General features: G+C 45.4%; 3 protein-coding genes across 4 annotated transcripts; 2 read left to right on the top strand and 1 right to left on the bottom strand.

The window, feature by feature from the left end:
- LOC133903862 (large ribosomal subunit protein eL21x/eL21w-like) lies at positions 1 to 2,962 on the bottom strand. Its single transcript, XM_062345333.1, has 2 exons — positions 2,663 to 2,962; positions 1 to 476 (listed from the first exon to the last, which is right to left on the bottom strand). Exons 1-2 carry the CDS (start codon positions 2,897 to 2,899, stop codon positions 216 to 218), a joined length of 498 nt encoding a protein of 165 aa, XP_062201317.1. The 5' UTR covers positions 2,900 to 2,962; the 3' UTR covers positions 1 to 215.
- A 765-nt stretch (positions 2,963 to 3,727) lies between these two features.
- On the top strand, positions 3,728 to 12,668 carry LOC133903104 (uncharacterized). Of its 2 annotated transcripts, XR_009907202.1 has the most exons (13): positions 3,728 to 4,113; positions 4,242 to 4,331; positions 4,456 to 4,533; positions 4,682 to 4,756; positions 5,251 to 5,303; positions 10,376 to 10,526; positions 11,052 to 11,168; positions 11,299 to 11,425; positions 11,511 to 11,614; positions 11,716 to 11,851; positions 12,001 to 12,053; positions 12,155 to 12,321; positions 12,464 to 12,668. XR_009907202.1 is itself a non-coding variant. In XM_062344469.1 (12 exons), exons 1-12 carry the CDS (start codon positions 3,943 to 3,945, stop codon positions 12,236 to 12,238), a joined length of 1,239 nt encoding a protein of 412 aa, XP_062200453.1. In that variant the 5' UTR covers positions 3,729 to 3,942; the 3' UTR covers positions 12,239 to 12,445. The 2 variants fall into 2 exon arrangements, 1 of the variants encoding a protein (XP_062200453.1); XM_062344469.1 differs by lacking the exon at positions 12,464 to 12,668 and having other exon boundaries at positions 3,729 to 4,113; positions 12,155 to 12,445.
- Positions 12,615 to 13,281, top strand: LOC133903125 (uncharacterized). The gene is made up of 3 exons (XM_062344482.1): positions 12,615 to 12,708; positions 12,873 to 12,996; positions 13,080 to 13,281. Exons 1-3 carry the CDS (start codon positions 12,615 to 12,617, stop codon positions 13,279 to 13,281), a joined length of 420 nt encoding a protein of 139 aa, XP_062200466.1.
- Positions 13,282 to 22,960: the final 9,679 nt, after the last annotated feature.

Below are 22,960 nucleotides of genomic sequence, written 5' to 3'. Positions count from 1 at the left end.
TTTAGTAAATAAGAAAACTTAGGATCAATAGATGTAATTACCACCACGAGCATAATAAAGCAAGCACGTCTTCGTTCTGAGAAACTCAGGATTCCAACTTGCGACCCAAAATCATTTGACAGGAACAAAGAACAGGTCCAGACTGCTGCTCGGCGCGAGCAAAATTTTAGTAGCATAGATTCAACTGGGTAGTGCAGGTAGAAAGACCAAACATTCTAGTAACCACCCTTGAGATCGTTGACTACATCGTATGGGATGGGGGTAACCGTCTCGAGCATGGTACCCTCGACGACCATGAAGCCAGGCTTGGGGCCCTGTGGCTGCCTCTTGGTGCTGATGACCTCGCCTCGCGCCTTGGCGTCCGCCTTCAGCTTGTCGTTCTTCGCTTTCCTCAGGCGGAATTCCTCAGTGCACCTGGATGGCTGCACGTGCTCCACACGGACATGAATACGCTTACTGATGACACGGCCATTAACCTGAAAAGATATCAAAGAATGTATGCAAAAATTAAGCAACATCATTCACAACACCACTGCACATAGCATATGTCCAGCACAAATAGCCTAATACCATCCTATACTATGCATATTACCCCAAGAGTGAAATGCAGAAGAGTATGAAAGTGTTGGATATAGTGGTCAATCAGAAATTTTTGCACTTCTGCAACAATCAATACATTATTACAACCTTTACTTGATTAGATTTAACACCATAAACATAAGGACCGGATTTGGAATTAAGTTAACAAAAAAAACTATTGCACAATCTTGAAAGGCGAATAAATTCAAAACAAAGATCAACACCATATGGGCATTTTGATCCCTTGCCCATGTAGGAGCATAAGAACATATTATTTGGTAATGTGATTGAAATCTTGCTCTGCACAGTGCAAGCCAAAGTTATTTGCTGTGGAGCAACTAAAACATTTACACATCACATCACAAGAATACATCAGATTTTGAAAGCCAATTCCAATGTGGAAGCTCTATGGCCTATTATCTACAAATTACAACAAAACTATAGTTGATAGACCAAAACATACAAACTTCGAGCATAACAACAGAGAACAAATAAATAAACGGAACTGCATTTAAACACCCCAATTGAATCCGATTACCTACAGGCAGGGTTAACAAATTCATCGGTTACCGCTCAAAATTCGAGGTAACCGACCTTACCGCTCCGCTCCGATAATATAAACCGATCGGTTACCAAATTTGAATTCAAAAAATTCAAAAAATAAGAAAAAAAATCCTAAAAAAAACTAGAGTCAATTCTAAGAACTTCTGTTGAAAAAAACTTGTCAAAAATAATGTTGTTTGCATCATATTCTGTAGGGAGGAAGTTTGAAAAAAAAAAGAAAAAACTTGAAGCGCACAACTCATTTATTAACTCATGTTAAGGAAAAGCTTAACATGCAAATACATATTTTTCTTGTGTAAGGCGTATCTTAAGAGGATCTTTAAAATTGGTTTCACTTCATTTAGAGTTTTATTAATTTCTCCACGATTTTTACAAAGTTCAGAAGCATAAAGTGAATATGTTAAGAAACAGCACTGTAATTAACTTTTTCATGTCTACCATTATTTTTCCTACATAAAACATAGTATAAGTAAACTAATAAAAGTGACTTCACTAATTTTGGAGGTGCGATGAGTTAGTTATGAATTAATCTAGTTGCAACAAATTTACACAATCCTGCATGTTACAATAACTATTTCAGGAGTTCATGTATTTTTAGAAGACATAAAATCATGTAAGAATGCTAAAAAATTGGTTTTATGATTTTTGGATTAGCAAAGAGTAAAATATGCATTTAACTTGGTTTAGCAAATACATTTTCTCACAGAAAATATTCAACTTTTTTATGAGTATAAATACTTTTATCATGTAGATCGTATTACTAGGAAACCAACAAAATTAGTTTCATTTGATTTGAAGCTCAGATGAATTAGTTATTGATTTTACAAGGTTGAGCCATTTTTTTGTCGAACTTCACTGGAATTCGAGAAAACCGCTCGATAAATCAACAATACCAAACGGTTGCCAACAATACAAAAAATTCAGAAAAACGCTCGATAAATAGGCGAAACCGCTCAGAAAACGGTGCAAATCGACCAGTTACAGTTCGGTCGTTTCGGTCTGAATTTTCACCGAATTTCAAATTGAGTGAATTTAGAGCGAATTCTCGACGAATTTTGAGCGGTTATCGCGGTTAACGCCGGGTCTCGGTTTTCATGCCCCAAACGATAAGTTGAACCCTGTCTACAGGGCGACTAAAATCCAATCATCTACGCAGAAACTAGAACCAACAAATACTACCACATAATATCACTACCAGATCATGTAAGACGGAGTTATTAATCAGACAGATCTACGCAGAACCTCGAAATGAAATGGCTGTAGTTGCCCATTCCTGCCACTACATAACCAAATCGCATGCTGATACGATCAATAACTTGCACAAATCCTTTCAAATGTGAGTCATGTAACATACCATCGCCATCTTACCATGAGTTAAACTAAGCACTTCCTATTCCTATAATCACAACAACGAAAGATCCATCAGCGTAATAACAGTAAACGCCCTATACAACCAGTTCAACAGAGGCGAGCGCCCACTGCCCCAGAATCAAGCGAGGAGGGGATCTGTGTCCTATACCTGCTTGTTGATCTCGACGCCGATGGCACGCTTGGTGACGTTCCAGACGCGGCCCGTGCGGCCATGGTAGAACTTGTGCGGCATGCCCTTGTGGACGGCACCGTTCACCTTGACGTCGACGTAGTCGCCGATCTTGTAGGTGCGCAGGTACGTGGTGAGCGGGATGTAACCCTTCTTGCGGAAGGGGCGCGCGAAGAGGTCGCGCGTCCGGGAGCGCAGTCCGTGGCCCGCCGGCATCCTGGCTGCTCCTGCTTGCTTCGCGCGGCGGCGGTGATGGCGGCGGCGAGAGCGGGTGGGGGGGGGGGGCTAGGGTTTGCGAGGGTTTTGGGGTGGCGCTGGTTTTATAGGTGCGAATGGGGCTTCGGAGCCGTAGGCATGTTCCGGTGTTGGGCTGGGGCATGTTTTAGTGGGCTTTTTTGAAAAGTCCAAATGTTGGCCCATTCCAAGTGGATGGGCCGATCCAAGATTCTACCTTTCGATAGTAAGGCCCATTGTTACTGGAGAAGCCCGGATTGGCTCACGGCCATTCTATGTGGCGTGGGCCGGTCCAAGATTCTCGAATGAAACGGCTGAATTTTTGTATATTTTTTTAAATTAAGAAATTGCAAATATATACCACTGTTTTGAAAAAGTGTAAATCTACACTTCTTTCATCCGTCGCTCTTCCAATATAAGATATGTTTAAAAATGAAAAACTATTACGTTCATACACTCTTAAAATTCAAAATATTATCAAAATAGTCATGAAAAAATCTGAAACTTTTTTTTTTATGTAGAGGATGCTATCACCTAGTTTTAAAAAAACTAAACCTGAATAATTACTTGTGTAATGAGAAATAAAAATGATAAATTTTGTGATCCCTAAAAAGACATCTCGCCCTTTTAATGCACGCTATGAGTTTATTTTTGATTTTTTTATAAACCGACACATATATTTGTAATTTTTTATTTAAAAATTTAAAAATAAAAACGTTCTGAAACAGCACATCATCATATAAATAAAAAATTATCATCTTATCGCACTGAGCTTTCACGGATAACGAGTCCACTCCTACGAGTGAGAATTTTTGGACGTGCAGATCGGGCCTCTAGCACGAGGACAGCTACGGCCCCGCCCCATCTGATCGCGCGACGTGGACCACTCGGCGGTCGGCGCCCAAGACAAGAGCGGTCTGCTCCTCCTTGTTCGGTTACTCCCACCAAACTCCGCCCTCTCCGCTCTCCACCCTCGCTGCCGGCCGGCCGGTCGGCTGGCCAGCCTGTGCCACGGTCCCTCCACCATGCCACTTCTCCTCCACTGCTCGCTGCCGCCGGCGTCCCCTCTCCTCCGCCCCTGCTCTGCGGCGCCCGGCCACCGCGGCGTCGTCCCCATCCAGTCCACGCCTCTCGGTCTCAGCGCCGCCAGGCCCCGCCGACTCCCACCCGTTCTCGCCACGAACAACAGCGTCGTGGTGCGCCGCTCGGCACTGGACCCTCCTCGCTCCCCGCACGAGAGAAAGATCCGCTCGCGGAGTTGTCCGCTCGGTTTGTTTCCTCTGACTGACTGACTGACCGGTGGTGAGATGGCTCTTGCTTGCAGCTAGGCTGCGGGCTGCTGACGCTGGACTACCTCGCCGCGGTGGACGCGTACCCGCGGCCCGACGACAAGATCCGCACCGAGGATCTGCAGGTGAGGCGATCAGCCTTGATCAAGAAATTTCGTGCGGGTCTCTAGTCCCCCTGTGATCTCAGGTTCGCGGCATTGGAGTTACCCTTTTCTTGCTTCCCCGTGCATTCTTGGTGTGCCATTGCAGATATCCGGAGGTGGGAACGCCGGGAACGCATTGACTGGCGCGACTCGTCTGGGCTTGAACACGAGGCTGATCTCCAAGGTAACTGTTCTAGCCTCTATTTCCACCTGGTTTTATGCTACAATGCTTGTGTGAGTGGTGACACCTTAAACTTATCATTTGCAGGGTATCCTTTACCGAATCATGATATGTTGTTCTGCATTTAACCCAGCCTATGTGTTTTTTTCAGGTGGCCAACGACGAATTCGGTGCAACTGTTCTTTCAGAACTCAAGGAAGCTGGAATTGATATATCTCACATTATAGTAAGGCTTAACTTGTGCGTCTTTGTTGGAGTGAAATTAGTCATATCGCTGTTATTCTGGTAGGAACAATAATTTTGGTCTTCCTTCCTCCTCACAAAAAAAAAAAAAAAAAATTTGTACCCATTTCCTCGTTACCAACGGTCAAACCGAGAAATTATTTTTTATGGGGTTATATATTCATTGCTGCCACCAGGAAAGAGCAACATCCCTTGTTTCAATTTGGCGTTTGCCGGGAGCAACTACCGACTATCAACCGAAATATTGGATGGCGCCATTTCAACAGGGACAAAAACACTAATAAGATGAGATAGATGGCTGCATGAAAAAGAAGTTAGACTAGTACATAGCTTGTTCTTGTTTCAAGGAATGAAAAAAATAATTGTAAACTTGTACATCTTCTGAGCTTGATTTATCCATATTGTGAACTATCTCTTGTGTGAATTTTCTTCCATGTTCTTCTATGTCTCATCTTCTTTTGATGACTATGCTCGCAGATTTCTGATGGTGGGAACACAACATTTAGTTTTGTAATTATTGACAAGCAAACGTAAGAATACTTCTTTCTCGTTATTGCAGACAACTGGTACTTATTAATTAGCTTCATGTAGCCATATAGGTAAGTGAAACAGTTAGAAACAGCCACCTTGCTTGTAAAGATAAGCGCGTCTGAGCTGACCTGAGTAAATTGTTCCTCATCTTGTCCACTCTGCTGGTACATGTAGGTAAATTGCTCAAATAAAAGTATGCTTAGTGGATTTCTCAAAAAAAGGTGCCTATTTATCTGAATGTAATCTTAATTATCCTGTTATATAGAAAACCCAGTGTTTTCATAAATCTTGCTGTTCTTTGTGAACCTCAGCTGTTCCTCGTAACTTCTTCACAATGCTAGTTATGTTGTCCAGTTGTTCTTAGAGATGCAAATCTAGATCAGACTGTGTTGGGGCATGAAAACGTGTCCCAAACTGAGCGTGGCGAGAGCCTCTCCCCATAGGGAGGCTCAAGCTTGGAGAAGAACAGTGAGCTAAAAGGAGAGAGAGAAACTGAGTCAGTGTAATGGGTGAAAAGTCGGAGTCCCCTGCCCTGCCCCTTGAGGACTTATTTTATAGAGAGAAGGGGCAGGGGAAATTATTATTCTGCTCTTAAGATATTATGTTACAATTATATGCATAGGATGATATTTTGAGTCTTTCACCTCTTTACATGTGACGTAGTAATTGAGATATTATGATCGCTATAGTAATACCACCGTACTTCGTCTAAATATCTTAGCGCTAGGGTGTTTCCCCAACAGCACCCCTCATCCGCCAGTTCTGAGGTCCTGAGAGGCGAGCAGATGTACAGAGAACTAGCTCTAACCTTTTTGAAATTAGGTTATCCCGAATCGTTCCCTGCCGTTGTAGCGTGGACGCCTTTGGCAAGGAGCGAAGGCTGCAAAGCTCACCAGGGTCGCACGCCGAGGGTCCTGGGGGCAGAGCTCGGAGCCAGTGGATGAAGTGACGACGACGAGGTCCCGACCCCCTCAGCAGGTAGCCACGTCGAGGCTCAACGAAGGCAGGGTCATCCGGAGCATCGCGGCGAGGGCCGGAGGCGAAGTTGATGGCGAAGCCGAGGGAGGCAGCCAGCTCTCCCCTCAGCTGGTGCAATATCGCGACAAGGCTCGGAGGCGAAGTCGACGGCGAGGCTAAGGGAGGCAACCAGACATCCCCTCCGCAGGTGCCGCGGCGAGGTCGACAGCCAGGCAGAGGGAGGCAGCTAGCCATCCCCTCAGCGGGTGTCACAGCGAGGCGTGACGGAGGCGGAGCTGTCCGGAGCGCCGCGGCGAGGGCCGGAGGCGAGGTTGAGGGAGGCAATCCGTGACCCCCTCAGCGGGTAGCCGTGGCGATGTTCGACGGAGGCGGCGCCGTCCGCAGCACTACGGCGAGGGCCGGAGGCGAAGTCGACGGCGAGGCTGAGGGAGGCAATCAGTCATCCCCTCAGTAGGTAGCCGTGGCGATGCTCGATAGAGGCGGGACCGTCCGGAGCACCGCGACGAGGGCCGGAGGTGAAGTCGATGGCGAAGCTGAGGGAGGCAGCCAGCCATCCCCTCAGCGGGTGCCGCGGCGAGGTCGACGGCGAGGCAAAGAGAGGTAGCCAACCATCCCCGCAGCAGGTGCCGCAGTGAGGTCGACGGCGAGGCAGAGAGAGGCAGCTAACCATCCCATCAGCGGGTGCTGCGGCAAGGCTCGATGGAGGCGGGGCTGTCCGGAGCACCACGGCGAGAGCCGGGATCGAAGTCGATGGCGAGGTTGAGGGAGGCAGTCAGCCATCCCCTCAGCGGGTGCCGCGGTGATGCTTGACGGAGGCGGAGCCGTCCAGAGCGCCGGAGGCGAGGCTGAGGGAGGCAGCCAGCTATCCCCTCAGCAGGTGCTGCGGCGAGGTCAACGGCGTGGCAGCTAGCCATTCCCTCAGCGGGTTCTGCGGCGAGGCTCGACGGAGGCAGAGCCGTTCAGAGTGCCGCGACTAGAGCTGGAGACAAAGTCGACGACGAGGATGAGGGAGGCAGTCTGGGACTCCCTCAGCGGGCAGCCATGGCGATGCTCGACGGAGGCGGGGCTGTCTGGAGCACCGCGGCGAGGGCCGGAGGCAAAGTTGATGGCGAGACTGAGGGAGGCTTTCAGCCATCCTCTCAGCGGGTGCCGCAGTGAGGCTCGACAGAGACGGAGCCATCCGGAGCACCACGGCGAGGGCCGGAGGCGAAGTCAATGGTGAGGCTGAGGGAGGCAGTCTGCGACCCGCTATGCGGATAGTCGTGGTGATGCTCGACGGAGGCGAGGCTGTCCAGAGCACCGCAGCGAGGGCCGGAGGCAAAGTCAAGGGCGAGGCTGAGGGATGCAGCCAACCATCCGGAGCGCTGGCCATACCGCAAGCATCTAGCACTGCACTCCCACCCCCGTTAACCAGTGCACGTGGTGTGCCAATACTTGTTCTCCATCGTTTAAGCGTGCTACTCAACCTTGCCAGGATTAAGAGTAAGTCAAAGCACATGTACTACCTAGCGTTGTTTTTTATTTTGGTGTACTAGGACATGCATGACAATTACCTCCGCATATGCCCTCTCACGGGTCTACCTTGGGGTTCGAGGGTGCCCCGCTCAAAGTTACAGGCCCTCGTCTCGATGCTGCGGACAGGCCTCGCGAGAACGGCACAATGCTGTCTTCCATGCTGGGAGAGGTGCCCGTGCAAAGACGGTGAGCCCGTGCGCGCCGAGCAGTGCGTCGCCGGCCTTCCCTCATGCTGCTAATGCTGCCACATACTGGTAGCATCGAGATGCTGCAGTATGCAATCTGCAACCTAGAGTGGAGGTGGCCCAAAGCGCGCGGCGGCTGCGGTGAAGGCGGCTTGAGGCGAGGAGGGAGGACCGGAGCGCTGCCTCCGGCGCAGAGCGCGGAGGGGGGGGGGGCTTCGGTGAGGTGGCTGGAGCTCTGCCTCCAGCGCAGAGCACGGCCCTCAGCGAGGAGCGCGGCTGGATGGTGGCCTTCGGCGTAGAGCGCAGAGGGGGCCTTCGGTGAGGTGACCGGAGCTCTGCCTCCTTGCGCAGAACGCGGCGAGGAGCGCGGTCGGTTGGTGGCCTCCGGCGCCGGTGCAGAGCGCGGAGTGGGCCTCCGGCGAGGAGGTGACCGAATGGTGGTCTCCGGCTCAGAGTGCGGGCAGATGGTGGCCTCTGGAGCAGCGTGCGGACAGCGAGGAGGTGGCCAGATGGTGGCCTCCAGCGTGGACCTCAGTCTCCACCTTCGCACGCACGAACCTCCGGAGCCGGTCGGTCGCGCTGCCTTCGCAGCGGAAGGGGCCTTGCGTGATCGGGGCAGCAGTCGGTCGGCCGATGCCTTAGAATGTTTTCCAGGCCGATGCTTGCTGAAGGTGTTTTTGGTTCTCGAACGAGCTAACTTCACGTTCAAGGTGACCGATGCATGCATGGTTAGTAGAGAGGATAATCCTTATTGCTACGATTCGGCCGTGGTAGCATTTGCGTGCTAGCGCACGGGCACGACTGCCTTATCGTTATACGAACAGATCACAGGGTTGCCTGACATACGTGCCCCAGTTGGGTCTGGCCATACCGGCGTGCACAGGGCTCAAGGCGGAAAAAAGGCGCCAGCACGTGCATATGTTAGCATCCTCCAATGTGGACATCACTCCCCTTTTGACCCATTTTTCTCCCTCTAACACCACTATTTTTTCTAACGTGGGACCCAGGGGGACTGCCTGCAGCTTTTCGGTACTAGCATTATTCCTTGAGGCTAGCAGCAATGCCCACACCGGTACGGCGAGCCTTTAAGTCAATATTGTTATCTACCCAGCACTGTAGCACATTTAAAGGGGCCACTATGGTCATGATGCGTAGTACTAGCCACCAGACCAGACTAGGTCCATGCGTACACAATACTCAACTTGTTGTTTCCTATCCATTTGGGACATGTGCACGATGTGATAGGAACTAGCTGCCGTTGTAACAAGGTAGGAAATAAAGCCACCTATCGCGTTGGACTGTGCTGCACAGCGACACAAAAGCATGGCGGCTTGGCGGGCCACTGCGTTCCTGATACTCCATGCAGCATGTGACATGAACCGAGAACGTGTCTGCTGCCTAAGCCAGAGGGGGTGCGAGGAAACCATGCTTGGCGTCGGCGCGCTCGCCGTTGCCAAGCTTAGCTACGGGCGTGTCGCGGAGTGCGGCAACGGCGGCGGTGGTTCTGCGTAGCGACGCATGCCGACACCGACGCGGCGACACCTATCGTGGTGGCGCTTCCCCGGTGGTGTGGCCGAATCCGGGCACCCTGAATGGCCCAATGGCGGCTCCCACAGCCACAGTTCTCCCGCGCCTAGGACGACGCAACGACGGTTTCCAGTGACGGCGCCACGTGACGTGCCGGGTATCATACCCACTGCCGTCTGACCGAAGCCGATGCCGGATGCGAAGGTGCCCGCCGGTAGCATGCGGTAGCCGGCCGTTCTTTTCTCTACTCGCTTTTCCCCTCGCATGGCTTTCCTGCTCACCGTCTCCCCATGGACGGCGCCATCTGGTAGGGCATGAAAACGTGTCCCAAATAGAGCGCAGTGAGAGCCCCTCCCCACAGGGGAGGCTCAAACTTGGAGAAGAACAGTGGGCCAAAAGGAGAGAGAGAGAGAGAGAGAGAGAGAGAGAGAGAGAGACGGTGTAATGGGTGAAAAGTCGGAGTCCCCTCCTCCTGCTCCTTGAGGGCTTATTTTATAGAGAGAAAGGGCATGGGAAATTACTAGTTTGCCTTTAAAATATTATGTTACAATCATATGTATAGAATGGTATTTTAGGTCTTTCACCCCTTTACATGTGATGTGGTAACTGAGATATTATGATCGTTATAGTAATGCTACCGTACGTTGTCTAAATATCTCAGGACTGGGACGTTTCCCCAACAAACTCCATAGTTCCTTTTCTCTTACTGGTTGCTGAATCAGTTTCTGAATGGCTGAAGCTGTTGATTTTATTCAAGTATAGGATTATTTGGCCATTCCTATTCAACTCTTACAACATCACCTTACGCCATCGTATACAAGTTTCCATGTAATATATTCATGAATAACTCTTTATTACACTTGCAGGAAAACTCGTACATGCATAATCACATCAGGCAATCCTCCAATGGTTCCTAGCGACTTGTCAATGCCAAGTTTGTCAGATGCATTGCAAGATGTAAACTTGTTATTTCTAGATGGATATTCACACGAGATGGCACTGGCTGTTGCTAAGCAGGTAAGTTCATTTTGAAAGTGTTGGAACATCAATCATATAATGCTAATTTTTTTCTAGGTTGTCTCTATGTTCGATATATAGAAATTCTAGAGTCCTAGTGGACATATACTGTCTAGTTAAACTGTCAGGTGCTTGCTGTGGTTGGGTTGCATGGGAATGGAGGCAGTAACTATGGCTGACGGAAGGTGAGGTCCAGGACCCTGCCACCCTGGCCCCTAGCTGAAGAAGAAAGAGACGCAAGGAGAGAGAGACAGTGTAGAGTAGATTGGACAACTTCATCCCTAACTTTATCATCTGGCCTCCCCAACCTATAATGGATGGTGGTTCTAACAACTCCAAACCGATTATATCATCAAGCCTAACTAATAGATATAGTCCAACCAAACTAGGCATTTAACTAATATATACATTTGAAACCAAACTATTATAAGATATGCAGAATAACTCTGCTACACTATCGTAAACCTGCCTAAAACTTCAAGTCATATCTTAATTTGTTGCTTGATATAAACCAGAAATGTACAGGCTGATCAGATGAAGATTCCAATATTGGTTGATGCGGAGCCAGAAAGAACAAAGGCAGAATTGGAAGGTATGCTCAGTCTAGCAAGCTATATTGTCTGTTCGGGGAAATTTCCGAAGGTACTACTATGAGGTCATGACCCATGATACATTTCAACAGGCATCAATGTTCTTGTTTTAAATTATATGTTTTAGGGAGATCGCATTGGTTTCTGCCTACATACTAATCACATATTTTTCGTATTTAAAGAAATGGACATCGATCTCATCCATACCCTGTGCACTACTAGAGATCCTTCTGCAACATCCCCGTGCAAAATTTGTAATTGTAACCCTTGGAGAAAATGGTTGCATGATGCTTGAGAGGAGCGAAGACGGTTAGTTTTTCTATCTTTTCAGCATAAGTTTAAGAACCCTTTGGGACTACAAGTTCAGTTCATTTACTTGTTGTATTCTTAATAGGTGATGATTCTGGGATAAATGAAGCAGATATAGAGAACGTTGCTGAATCCTTAAAGTTGGAAGTGCATAATGATGGCATCCTACCGACCTGTGTATCATCCAAGGTATGAGAATGCTTCATTTTTTTTTATAGATTTTTGAATTATCCAAAGTATGATGAATTTGCCTCACAACCTCTTTAACTGGTTTCCCCTTCGTATTCTAGTTCATGAGACTTTCCGCGAGAGGGCTTGGGACAATAGTTGGAAGACTGTTAATAGGAACAGCAGAGATTATTCCAGCTTCAGAGCTTGTTGATACCACTGGTTGTGGGGATGCTTTTATAGGAGCAGTACTTCAAGGTGAGGAATAGTAACTATTCCCGTCCCTTTCTTCGTTATGTTTATCCTAAGGAGCAGAGATTTGCTTAAACAAGTACCACAACTGCTACTTTTTTTTACGGTCGATGCTTTATTGTGATCTTACTGTTTCTCATGTTCATCCTACATAGGACTATCCACCAAGATGCCGCCCGAAAAGATGCTGCCTTTTGCATGTCAAGTGGTAAACGCAATTTCCTTCTGCTTTGGAATTGCATCTGTTGTTGATCCTAATTCTGAATTTCTGATTCAGATGGTATGCTGAGGTTGCTGTTCATGTTGCAGGCGGGCATCAAATGCCGGGCAATTGGCGCACGGGCTGGTCTACCCTGGCTGTCTGATCCACGCCTGGCTAAGTTCCTGTGTTAGTTATTGTCAAAACTGTGCCACTGTCTTGCCAGTAATAAAAAAGGCACGATTGTCTTGTCCAGAAGTCAGCAGGTTCAGACATGGTGAGCATCAGTTGCATGCCTCGGTGATTTGGTGGTGCTAGACTATCAGCACAAGGAATTGACCTGCCATCTCTTATGTTTTTTTCCTTTTGCCACTTGAAATTATGTATCTAGAAATATTGTTTGGTTGAATAAAATTCAGATTTGATCACATTAAGATGGCGGTTGCAAAAGGAGATCATAGCAGCCTCTGATTTCTGAACTTGTATGGTCAACACATGGGTCATATTGCTGCGCCCAATCCGATGTCCCCACGTTGTCAACCCAGCGGTCAACGCGTCTGACCAGGCGCCATGGGCAACGACACAAGAGGCAGCAAGTCATCCTGCCGGCGCCCGCCGCCGACATGTCGAGATGCGCTGCACGACGGCGGCAAGTCATCGCAAGGTTGGAGTGTGGCGGAGGTGGGCAGTCCGTCAGGGTGAGCTTGGAGAGTCCTAAGCAGCTTGCAACTTCTCCTCTGCCCTTTTTAACCAAACTGAATCGAATCGAATCGCAGCATTGCAGCAAACGGCGTCTCCTGCACCTGGCTTGTCTGATTGTTTCTGCAGTGTCGATGGCTCCGAGCTCCGGCTCGGAGGCGCCGCGGGCGAACGTCCGCGCGGTGGCTATCACCGTCGAGAAGAGTCCGGCGGCGGCTCGCCTGTCAGAGCTCGGCGTCAAGTCCTGGCCCACGTGAGCACACGACGAGTGTGCAGTATTCTTCTGCTACTGCTAGTTGTATGGCCAAGTCACTAGCGGTTCTTGGAAAATCGCAGGTGGGGCGGGCCTCCCGGGAGGTACGCGTTGAGCTACGGCGCCCGGCAGACGTGCTACATCGTGAGAGGGAGGGTGAGCGCCACGCCACAGCGCGCCATAGAGTTCGGCGCCGGCGACCTCGTCGTCTTCACCAGGGGGACGCGGTGCACCTGGCACATCGCCGCCGACATCGACATGCACTACGCCTTCGATCCGTCTTAACAGGAAGTCAGGAACCAGAGACTTGCCACAACGTATACTGACTCAGAACTAGAAAAATAGCGTGCAGTTCGTGCGCTTTATTGACCTATTACTGAAGAATTTGCTATGCATAGGTGAGTAAAGTTAAAAGCCATTTGTAAATTATAAAAAGCAACACTATGTGAAGTTAAAAGCATTTCAATTGTCCAGTAGAAAAAAAAAGCCAGATACTGTTTTTAACACGTCAGGAGATGACAATAAAAATATTATATCCTTATGTTTCCGCATATCTCTGCAATTTCATTATAGTATTTCTTGACAAATACGAATGTATGAACAATCTACACAGCGAGTTAGAGATACGACATGAGTGTGAATGGAAAGAATAAAAGGCAAAGAACAGAGGAAAAATAGAGCAAGAATGGGCAAGCATAGCATCTGCCCTTGCTATATTTGTGTTTGCTCAATCTAGTAATTTATCCAGTCAGTACAACAGATTTAGAGCAACACATGATAAAAGTGGCATATATACACATAATAGTAGTTTAAATACTAGGATAAGTTGGTAGATACATATAAGAGCAATAGAAATATTATACACACGCAAGAAGTGTTGCTCAGAGGTAGAAGTTTTAGATGAGCACAAAAGGTTTCCATGAGTAATTGCTGCAACTTGAACCACAGCCTGTGCTCCAGCCTGCGACATACAGAATGTGAATAGTATGTTAGAAGTTCCACAGCTATGAAAACAAATTTAAGAAATAGTAGTATAATTACCTCGCAATGGTTAAACCTCGTGTGATTGGCGATGGCAACGGCTATGGTTCAACTCGAGGATGAAGCAACAGGATCTATAACATTAAAGAAGAAAGTTTGAACTGGAGAAATAGTAAGCAAAGAAATACTTCTTGCGTGGCATGATCGTAAAAAGCACAATCAGTTGCGGTCGCCCGCCACATGGCAACGGCGGATCTCCCTCAACGTGTTCCGCGGAGAGAGAAATTTTATGAGATCGGGTCTTTCGATGAGACTATGTGGCGTTTTAACACGTGTTCTCACGTGTGCAGCATACACGCGTACATACCGTGCTATCGTATGTGTACGATACGGATGAGAATTTCACTAGGATCTTATACGTGCGGGTCTAATAAAATTTAGCTCCGTTCCGCGGGATCACCGTACTGGTACGCACATACAGTATTTCTTGGATGAATCTTCGTTTCTTAATTTGCTGCGACGTTAGCATTAGCGTCGGCTGATGCGCTTTCCTTTCCACCCATCCATCGAGGCCTCGACCAACCGAGCCATTCATCAAGCCTCGCGACGATGCGTGAACTGTCCAGTTGTCTCGTCCCCCCATGATTCCCCTGCTGGCTCCCCTGTTTTTGGCTTTCTCCCTTGTCTGCTTCCCACCTCTTCTTCTCAATCAGGAGGCACCAGCTTAGCTTTGCTTTTTGCGTACAACTGTCAACTGTGCACGACTTTTTTTTTTTCTTTCCTTCCACTCGTTGGTCATGATCGCGTTGATCATCTAGTCATGTTGCCACTACCCTAAGACACCATAAAGAAGAAACGGAGAGAGGAATCCGAGTCAGGGTCAATTGGGCCAAGGCGACAAAACAGAGAGAAAGCAGAGTTGCTTAGACAAACCATCATGCTCACAGGAACCGTATTGCATGCAACTTGCCAGCTTTAGGCACGGTATGGACGACTATTTTCTGGTTGTAGTGGTGTTAGGGCAACCAGTTGGTTAACATGCGGCTACTATAGTGTATTAAGGTGTCACATGATCGAATCCTAGTAAAAATCCTCAAATTAACACCTCTAACGCGCATATACTCAGTGAGACACACGTATGGCACGATTCCACTAGTAGGTTCTGGATAGAAAATAAGGACGAAGCTAGTTTTTAGACGTCTAAAAACCGTCGGCCTCTCAGGCAGGGCGGATTTGCCACCTGCGCAACTGGGGCTATGGCTCAGGTTGTGGGCTAACTGTACCGAATTGCACAACTACTGTTTGGATATGGTCTAGATTATGGCTCGGATCCTTTTATGAAAAAGTCCACTGAAACCATCTCCTGTAGATACTCTAAAAATTCATTATCTATAATACTATTACAGTATCCTCTAATATTATAATATTCTTTATTTTTTTCATCTTCAGCAGCTACCTTATTTCCTACCTTTCATTACTCTTATCCTCCTTTCAAATCCACGAACCACCTTTGTGAATAGTGATGCGGTCTACTTTCTCCTGATCCAACCCACCATAGCAAAAGGAGGACAGCACTAAAGTACCACTCTCAACAAATTCTGAGGCAACCAGCTTACCGTGTGCAGTTCAGTACTGATATCATAGCAAGAGAAGAGATGATACTGTTCAAATCTGTAGGTACTATCAATAAGAGAATATCTCAAATCGTTCAGACCGTTTATTTATATTGAAATTCATACAAAAAGATTGATAAATAAAATTATAAAATAATTGAGAGAATCAATGGATTGATAAATATATAAAAAAATAGAGTGATGAAATAACTTATATGTCTTACATCCCATATAGAATTATCTTTCCTATGACACTAGCATAAGAAAGTAGGACATTGGAGACATGGTAGAAAGTAGAAACGTACATTTTCGATTTTACTGTGAATGCACAACAGGACCAGAAAAGGCACAGGTACATGTTGGTGCAGAGGAGGGCTGAAGCAGCAAGTTCGCCGGTGGGATTGAGGAGGAAGCTACGGGGGTTGGGGATGAGAGATGTGGGCGAGCTCGAATCCTCAGTGGAGGAGGGAGCATGTTTTTTTGGGCCAACAACTGGAGCCCGCTGAGGCAGGCGCCGAAACTCTCTAGGCCTCACATGAGGGGGGAGCTGGCAAAAAAAAAATTATATAGTGGCAACAAAAATATAGAATTATCTTTCCTATGACACTAGCATAAGAAAGGAGGATATTGGATACTGCTCAAATAACTTATACTCCCTCTAGTTGCAAATGTAGATCGTTTTAGCCTCCTCAACTATTCTTTAAATATAAGTCATTCTCGAACTTCTATGCATTTTTTTCTTTTTTATTTTCGTCTTACCCTTGTTTAATAAATGCTACCACTCTCATAAATGAATAAGTTATATTTTCTAATACTGAATAAATGAAGAGCAACAAGATCATTTGATCTATTTTCTTAATCCTTATGCACAAGTCTAAAACGATCTATATTTGCAATCGGAGGGAGTATGTCTTATTTACATTGGATTTGTCACTGATATTTTATAGCTAACTTTGAAGCGGTGAAAAAGATAAAAAGAATGTCCATAGGTTTAATATTAACTAATGCTTCAGATTTGAGTCCCAGTCATCTTTGTCAAAGGGCTGTTCGATGGAGACAAGTGGGTACTCTAGCACAGAAAATGGAGGGAAAGAATCAGTGAACTGAATTTTTAAAACTTCATGAAATCAAAAGATGTACCCAAAAACTGATGTCAATCCACAAACCAGTTATACCTGAACAAAGCTGGCTATACATCTCCATCATATCATCTCCATTTTTGAAGTTCTGCCCTGATTTCTTTGATGACTTGAACTCCAGATCATATTTCTTTCCTACAAAGAGTTTGGTGAATATAACCAGGGAACTAAATCATTGCCACAGTAAATACAAACTAACCAAAGCATTGAATATATATTCCACGCTTACATTTCTAAGGTTGAAGATTGTACAGTACCCGGGTGCAAGTAGAGTATGCAACAATCACATTAAAAGAATTTTGCTAGATGGTGCTCGAGAGCCATTCTTGCAGTGGCACTAGCATGGTTTTGTTTGTGGTAATGACAATATTAAATAAATAGAATACATAACAAAAACGAAGAGGCATAGACAATATGGATAGAGGCTGATAAACATGGTAAAGTACGAAATTTGAGATTTGCAACACAGTACGGGCGAGATATCTAACTTTTTCTTCGAATAATACTAGACAAGTAGAATGCTTACATCCTATCACCACATTCCTAACATAGTCTATTTCTAGAAAATTGTCACGCCGTTGTTGCCCGCCTGTGGTCTTACCAGTGGTCTTTATCCTGAGGCTATCTCTGATTTCAGTAAATTGATTATATTAATGATACATAGTAATTAGTTTTCTCCTTTACTGTGAGGCTACATTATTACATCACTTATACATTGACAGTGTGCCCGACGAAAAAAGTTGACATAAGTGCCATAGTTCATTACATAAATTGTATTCCCTCCGTTCAGAAATAATAGGCATATTTCTTTTTAGAAAAGTCAAACTTTGTTTACTTTGACTAACATTTAATCAAATTATAAGAATATTTAATGTACAAAATTTATACAATTAGATTCACAATTCAAAATAATTTCACATTATATAAGTTTATATAAGTTTTGTAGCTATAAATGATATATTTTATAAGAAAACCTTAGCCAAAATCTGTAACACCCTGAATATTAGCATATAAAAATATAGTAAAATTTACTCCAAATTAAAACTTTTTGTAATTATTAAACTAGTATAAAATCAAGGAAGTATATATTTGATGTATATATACTCGTATGTATATATTCAAATATATTATTCTGACTAAGTATTTCAGAAAGCACCAAGTTAGTTTCTAAATAAATTGTTGCATTGAATTGAGCATATACATTTTCGATTTAGTGATTCTTATAGTTCTTTGTGTGGCGATTCGAATTTGAACCTCTCTCAAATTCAAATATATTTCTTAGATTCTTTTCATCTGAAACTCAATCAAATCCGAATCCTAATTCAAATAAAATTATTTGAATTAGTATCAAATCCTATCTCAAATACAAATTCAGATCTAAATTCAAATACTCCTATTTGAATTTAATCTCAAATAACTCAAATCCAATTTGAATCATCCGATTTCAATCCAATCCAGTTCAATTGAATAATCATGTATTCGAATTCAAAATTCGGATGCATTCATTCAATCGTCCATACATCTCAATTCAACTTCAATTACATGCAATTCAAATACATACATATTGATTTATCATAATCCATTTCACAAATATCTCATCATCTCTCTCATCACTCCTCTCTCTCATCTCTCTCTCTCTCTGTCCTCTCCTCTGATCTTTTGCTCAGGCAGCAAAAGTCTTCTCACAGCCTTCACTCTCCTCTCTCTCTCTATGATCACCGACCAAGGCAGCCCATGCCCTGCGCTCTCTCCCTCCCTGATCAGCAGCAAACACTCTCTCTCCCTCCCTGATCTTTCACCGATAGCCAAGGCTGAATTGCCTTCTTCTCCCTCTGCTCTCCTCCTCCTTCACAAACGTAACCACATACACACATGCATACACAAAGCACAGCAGCAGCACCTTCCCTTGCTCCTCTCTCACACAAGCATACATACACGCAAACATGCATACATACACATGGGCATAGACACAGAGCACAACGCCGGCCTCTGCTGCTCCTTCGGGCCGCCGCCGAAGCCGCTCGGCTGCTCGCCACTCCGCGCCGCCGGACCGAGCACCATCCAGCCGTGCTGCGCCCAGTAGTGCTTCTGCTTCATCGCCCGCGCGTCATCTCGCGCTCAGGTCCGCGCCGCCGTGTCGTCCCGCGCCGTCGTGCCGTGCTCTGCTCCTCCTCGCTCACGTGCTCGTCGCCGTCCATGCGCAGCCGGCCGTGCCACCGACCACCGACGTTGAGCCGAGCCGTCGCATCTGCCACGCTCCTCGGCCGCCGTTCTAACCGTCGCCGCGCTATGCCAAGTGTAGATTAATCATCATGTGAGTTAAAGGGTAGTTTTTAGATTAATCTTTTAATTAATGTTGTAATATATTGTTATTTCATGTGATAGGTTATAAATTAATATTAGTTTAATTAAGGTAATAAATTAACCCATGTAACTGCTAAATAAATAAATACATGTTAATAGAATATGATAGAATAATTTAACATTGATAATTAATTAATTGAATACTCTTTTAGTAATTAATTAATTATATTCAAAGAATAAATTATCCTAGTTAATTAATTGCATGCATGCTTTTATGATAGTAATAAATATAACTTAATTAATGTGGCAACTAAACAACACTAAGTAATTAATATTAGTTGCTAAATAACCATATTTAGTGATATAGATTAGAATGTTAAATCTGACACTTAAACACTTATAGTTTAATCCCCTAGGGTTGTACTTACGTATACATGTATATATGCTCATATACATATAAACGTAAGTATTATACATACATTCATATTAGTATACGTGCACTCACCTACACACAGAATCTCTAGTTGTCGCCTTCCAGCAGTTAATCTAATAAACGTTCACCTAGTAATCGTGTTTTGTTTAGACTTTCTCTTAAGTTGATAAAACAATTAGGTTAACAACTTAACCTAGCTTCACTAGATTATCCTGTTATTCTCTGTGTATTAGCTTCGTGTTGCTTAGAGTTGCCGATTGTCTTTTTGTTAGGTTAGCTTTCGTCGTTTTTTTCGTCATTCTTCTTCCGCTTTGGTATTTCCAGGGTTTACTCTGGTGTTCATTTGCTTAGTCGTTGTGCGCTTTTTATCGTTAATCTGCGTAGGCTCAAAGTCGAGGTTCTAAGCAAGAATGCAAAGAAGGAATTGAAGGCAAGATCCAGCGATGAAGAAAAACCTCGGAAACTCAAGAGATAAGACCAATCGTGAATTGACCCTTCAAGAAGGCAAGCCCTATCTCCTTAATCATATTAAACATATCTTTTCAAATAATATACATGATCAATTAAAATTGGACTTATTATCGTATGTGCTATATATTATGTTTTCTTTCAAATTACTTGTAGTAGTTAATCCTATCAACACTACCATGCCTTACATACCATCATCCAGAATACATATCACACTAGGAATATCTGTTGTTAAATATATTAACGATAGACGATACCATGATATCTAGCATACTTAGGATTGAATACGTTTCCTCGAAGATGTCGCTTTTAAAAACACATCTCCTCGGAGACAAGATTTACTATTATCAATGATAACTCATATACCATGAATCCTTGATGATTGTGAATTCCGTGATGTCATGTGGGATATAGAGGGTGATGTGTAAAAATAGGTGAAAACTGTTTTGACGTGTGCAGATAGAGTGGTCCTCTGGGGAGGATGCTCTTGGGTGCTTGAGTTACATGATGGTATTCATTACCCATGAAGATGCCTGACCCGTCCACTTAAGGACCGAGTAATTTCGCCGTCATGCCTTAGCGACCATGTGCAAACATGCGTCCTGTATGGGCAGGACTTAATTTTTCCTTCATCGGACTGAGTTGGGTATCATATCAGGAGGCTGAGAGCAACGAGCAGCAAATGACCTATCTGTCCCGCTATTTGGAGGTTTCAGGGACCGGCTTAGGCTTAAAAAGGGATGCTGACCTTCGGAACATGCAGCTTTGGGACTTCACGTGTCTCGTGGAAAAGCCCGGCAGGAAAGGTGTTTGGAAAGTCTCGGTATGATTCGCTCCTCCGCTTGCAACAGGTGGAGGCTGAGCCTATCGTGTGGGTAAAACTGTACAACCTCTGTAGAGTGTAAATCTATTTGAATAGCCGTGTCCACGGTCATGGACATGCGAAGAAAGAACCTTTTTGACTAGATTTCGGTTGCGTGCGTCTTGATAAGTGAGTGTGTGGACTAGATATCCATATGATGAGGTTTCTGGCTCAATCCGTCAGAAATTGTGTGGTACTAGAGGTACACCAGATGTGATAAAAGGGACTGCAGAGTGAGGTATAACCCATTCCAGGATCGAAAACCCTCAGATATAACTTCTTACCCTGGTTTTGCTTTTAAAACTATCTTGAAAGCTTTATTACCAGATTACCTTCTCATATGTTGGGGACTTCAGGTGATACTCAGTACCAACAGAAGATGCCTGCATTTATTTTTAAAAGCTTTATTACGTTTATTTCAAAAGGTTAACAGTGGAGAATATAACTAGATACCTGCATAAAACCTGCTTTACGCTTAAAACCATACTGTAAAACCTTATCCTTGAAATATCCATTATACATCTATCAACCCATTTGAAGTAGTATATGGCTTGTTGAGTACCTTCCGTACTTAGTCTTGTTGCTTTCAGATTATTGAGTCGAAGATCAGCCCAACCCAGATGAAGTCAAAGAGAAGAAGTTTAAGATCGTGTCCGCACCCGAGTTGCCTGTGGCATTGAGTTACATCGTCGTTTCGCTCCGCTGTGCTAGGTTCTTCTGCCTGGCTGGTCTGCTGTGGATTTTTGTCCGCCAGACCATCTTTTCGCTTTTCAGGTATTTATTTTACTTTTTTTGTATTCGAAGTATGTATTTGATATTATTATGTTGAATTCTGTACGTATCAGCTACTTGTTCCAGAGATTGATACAGAAGGCACAGGGAAACCCGGGTTCGGGGTCTCGACAAAATCCAACTTCAAAGACCAAGCTCAAAAGAAATAGGCCTACTATTTCTAAACGGAAGGAATATAAAATTCTACTATCTTGTCTTGAGACAATGATTCATATTCAAGCGGCACTAAAGCCTTTTGCCAATTGTTTTCAGCACCTCTATAAAAAGTGTCTAATTCTAGTGCAGTGGTAGCATCTAGCATCATTAGCAAGCAGCCGTAGATATCTCTTCCATTTCCACAAGTTCCCGAGCAAAAGGAAGACAGCACTAAAGTACCACTCTCAACAAATTCTAAGCAAACCAACTTACCGTGTGCCGTGTGCAGTTCAGTACTGATATCATAGCAAGAGAAGAGATAATACTGCTCACCAATGAATTCTTGTCCAGCCATGAGAGCTTGAGCAGAAGTCATTTTACTGAACTTGGATGCCTTCAAATGACAGAACACACCGGGAATGCCATTGCATTGCATTGAGAAGGTGGCCTTAAACACATGTACAACAGTAACTCGGAGTGCTCTTCAACATCGTAGCAGCAGAAGGACGGCCAAGGCATCAGCCGCAGAACAGCATCGTCCCTCATGCTCTTCAGTTACGTAGGTGGCGGCCACGGTTACTGATCAACCCAATTCAGAAACAACAGCCACAAATCCACCGTATTGTCATCACAGCTCATCTCCAACACCTCAAGTATGCCCATCCAGTAGGCATTGTGAACAACAGTGAGCTCACCTCCTGAGTTAATGGCCGTGTCGCCAAGCACGTCATGAAGCGAGAGCTTCCCACAAATTATGTCGATGCGACTTCGTGGTTGTGGGCGAAGGCAGGGCGGCCGTAGAGATGTTAACGGACGCAAAGATGCTGATGACACGGTTGGGGAAGGCGCTAGAGCTAAGCAGCATTTTATCGAACACCTGGTGGACACCCAGGTTGGCATGCACCAGAGATGTCGATCTCGAAGGTGCGAGGCTCAGGGTGAGGACATCAGGCAGAGTATTGGTTGGAGATGTAGTCGGTGCAGTGCCTGCAACGCCTGTGCATGCCGTAACGTCGACGACGAGGCTCAGACATTTCGTCGGGCAGTTGGTGGGAACGCCAGCGTTGACGTCGCTGGGGGTGTCGTCGATGGCTGGAGACGCAGCACCTGCAACGTACACGGACGCTGGAACGCCGATGCCAACGCTCACGCAATTCACCGAACACGCAGATGTCGGGGAGGCAGCCAGCATCTTGACGAAGAGCGACGCGAGGAATACGACGACCGGGGGAGAGAC

Source organism: Phragmites australis, chromosome 21 (assembly GCF_958298935.1).
Source record: "Phragmites australis chromosome 21, lpPhrAust1.1, whole genome shotgun sequence".
Taxonomy (NCBI): Eukaryota; Viridiplantae; Streptophyta; class Magnoliopsida; order Poales; family Poaceae; genus Phragmites; species Phragmites australis.
This window is presented reverse-complemented; position numbering and strand designations above follow the sequence as displayed.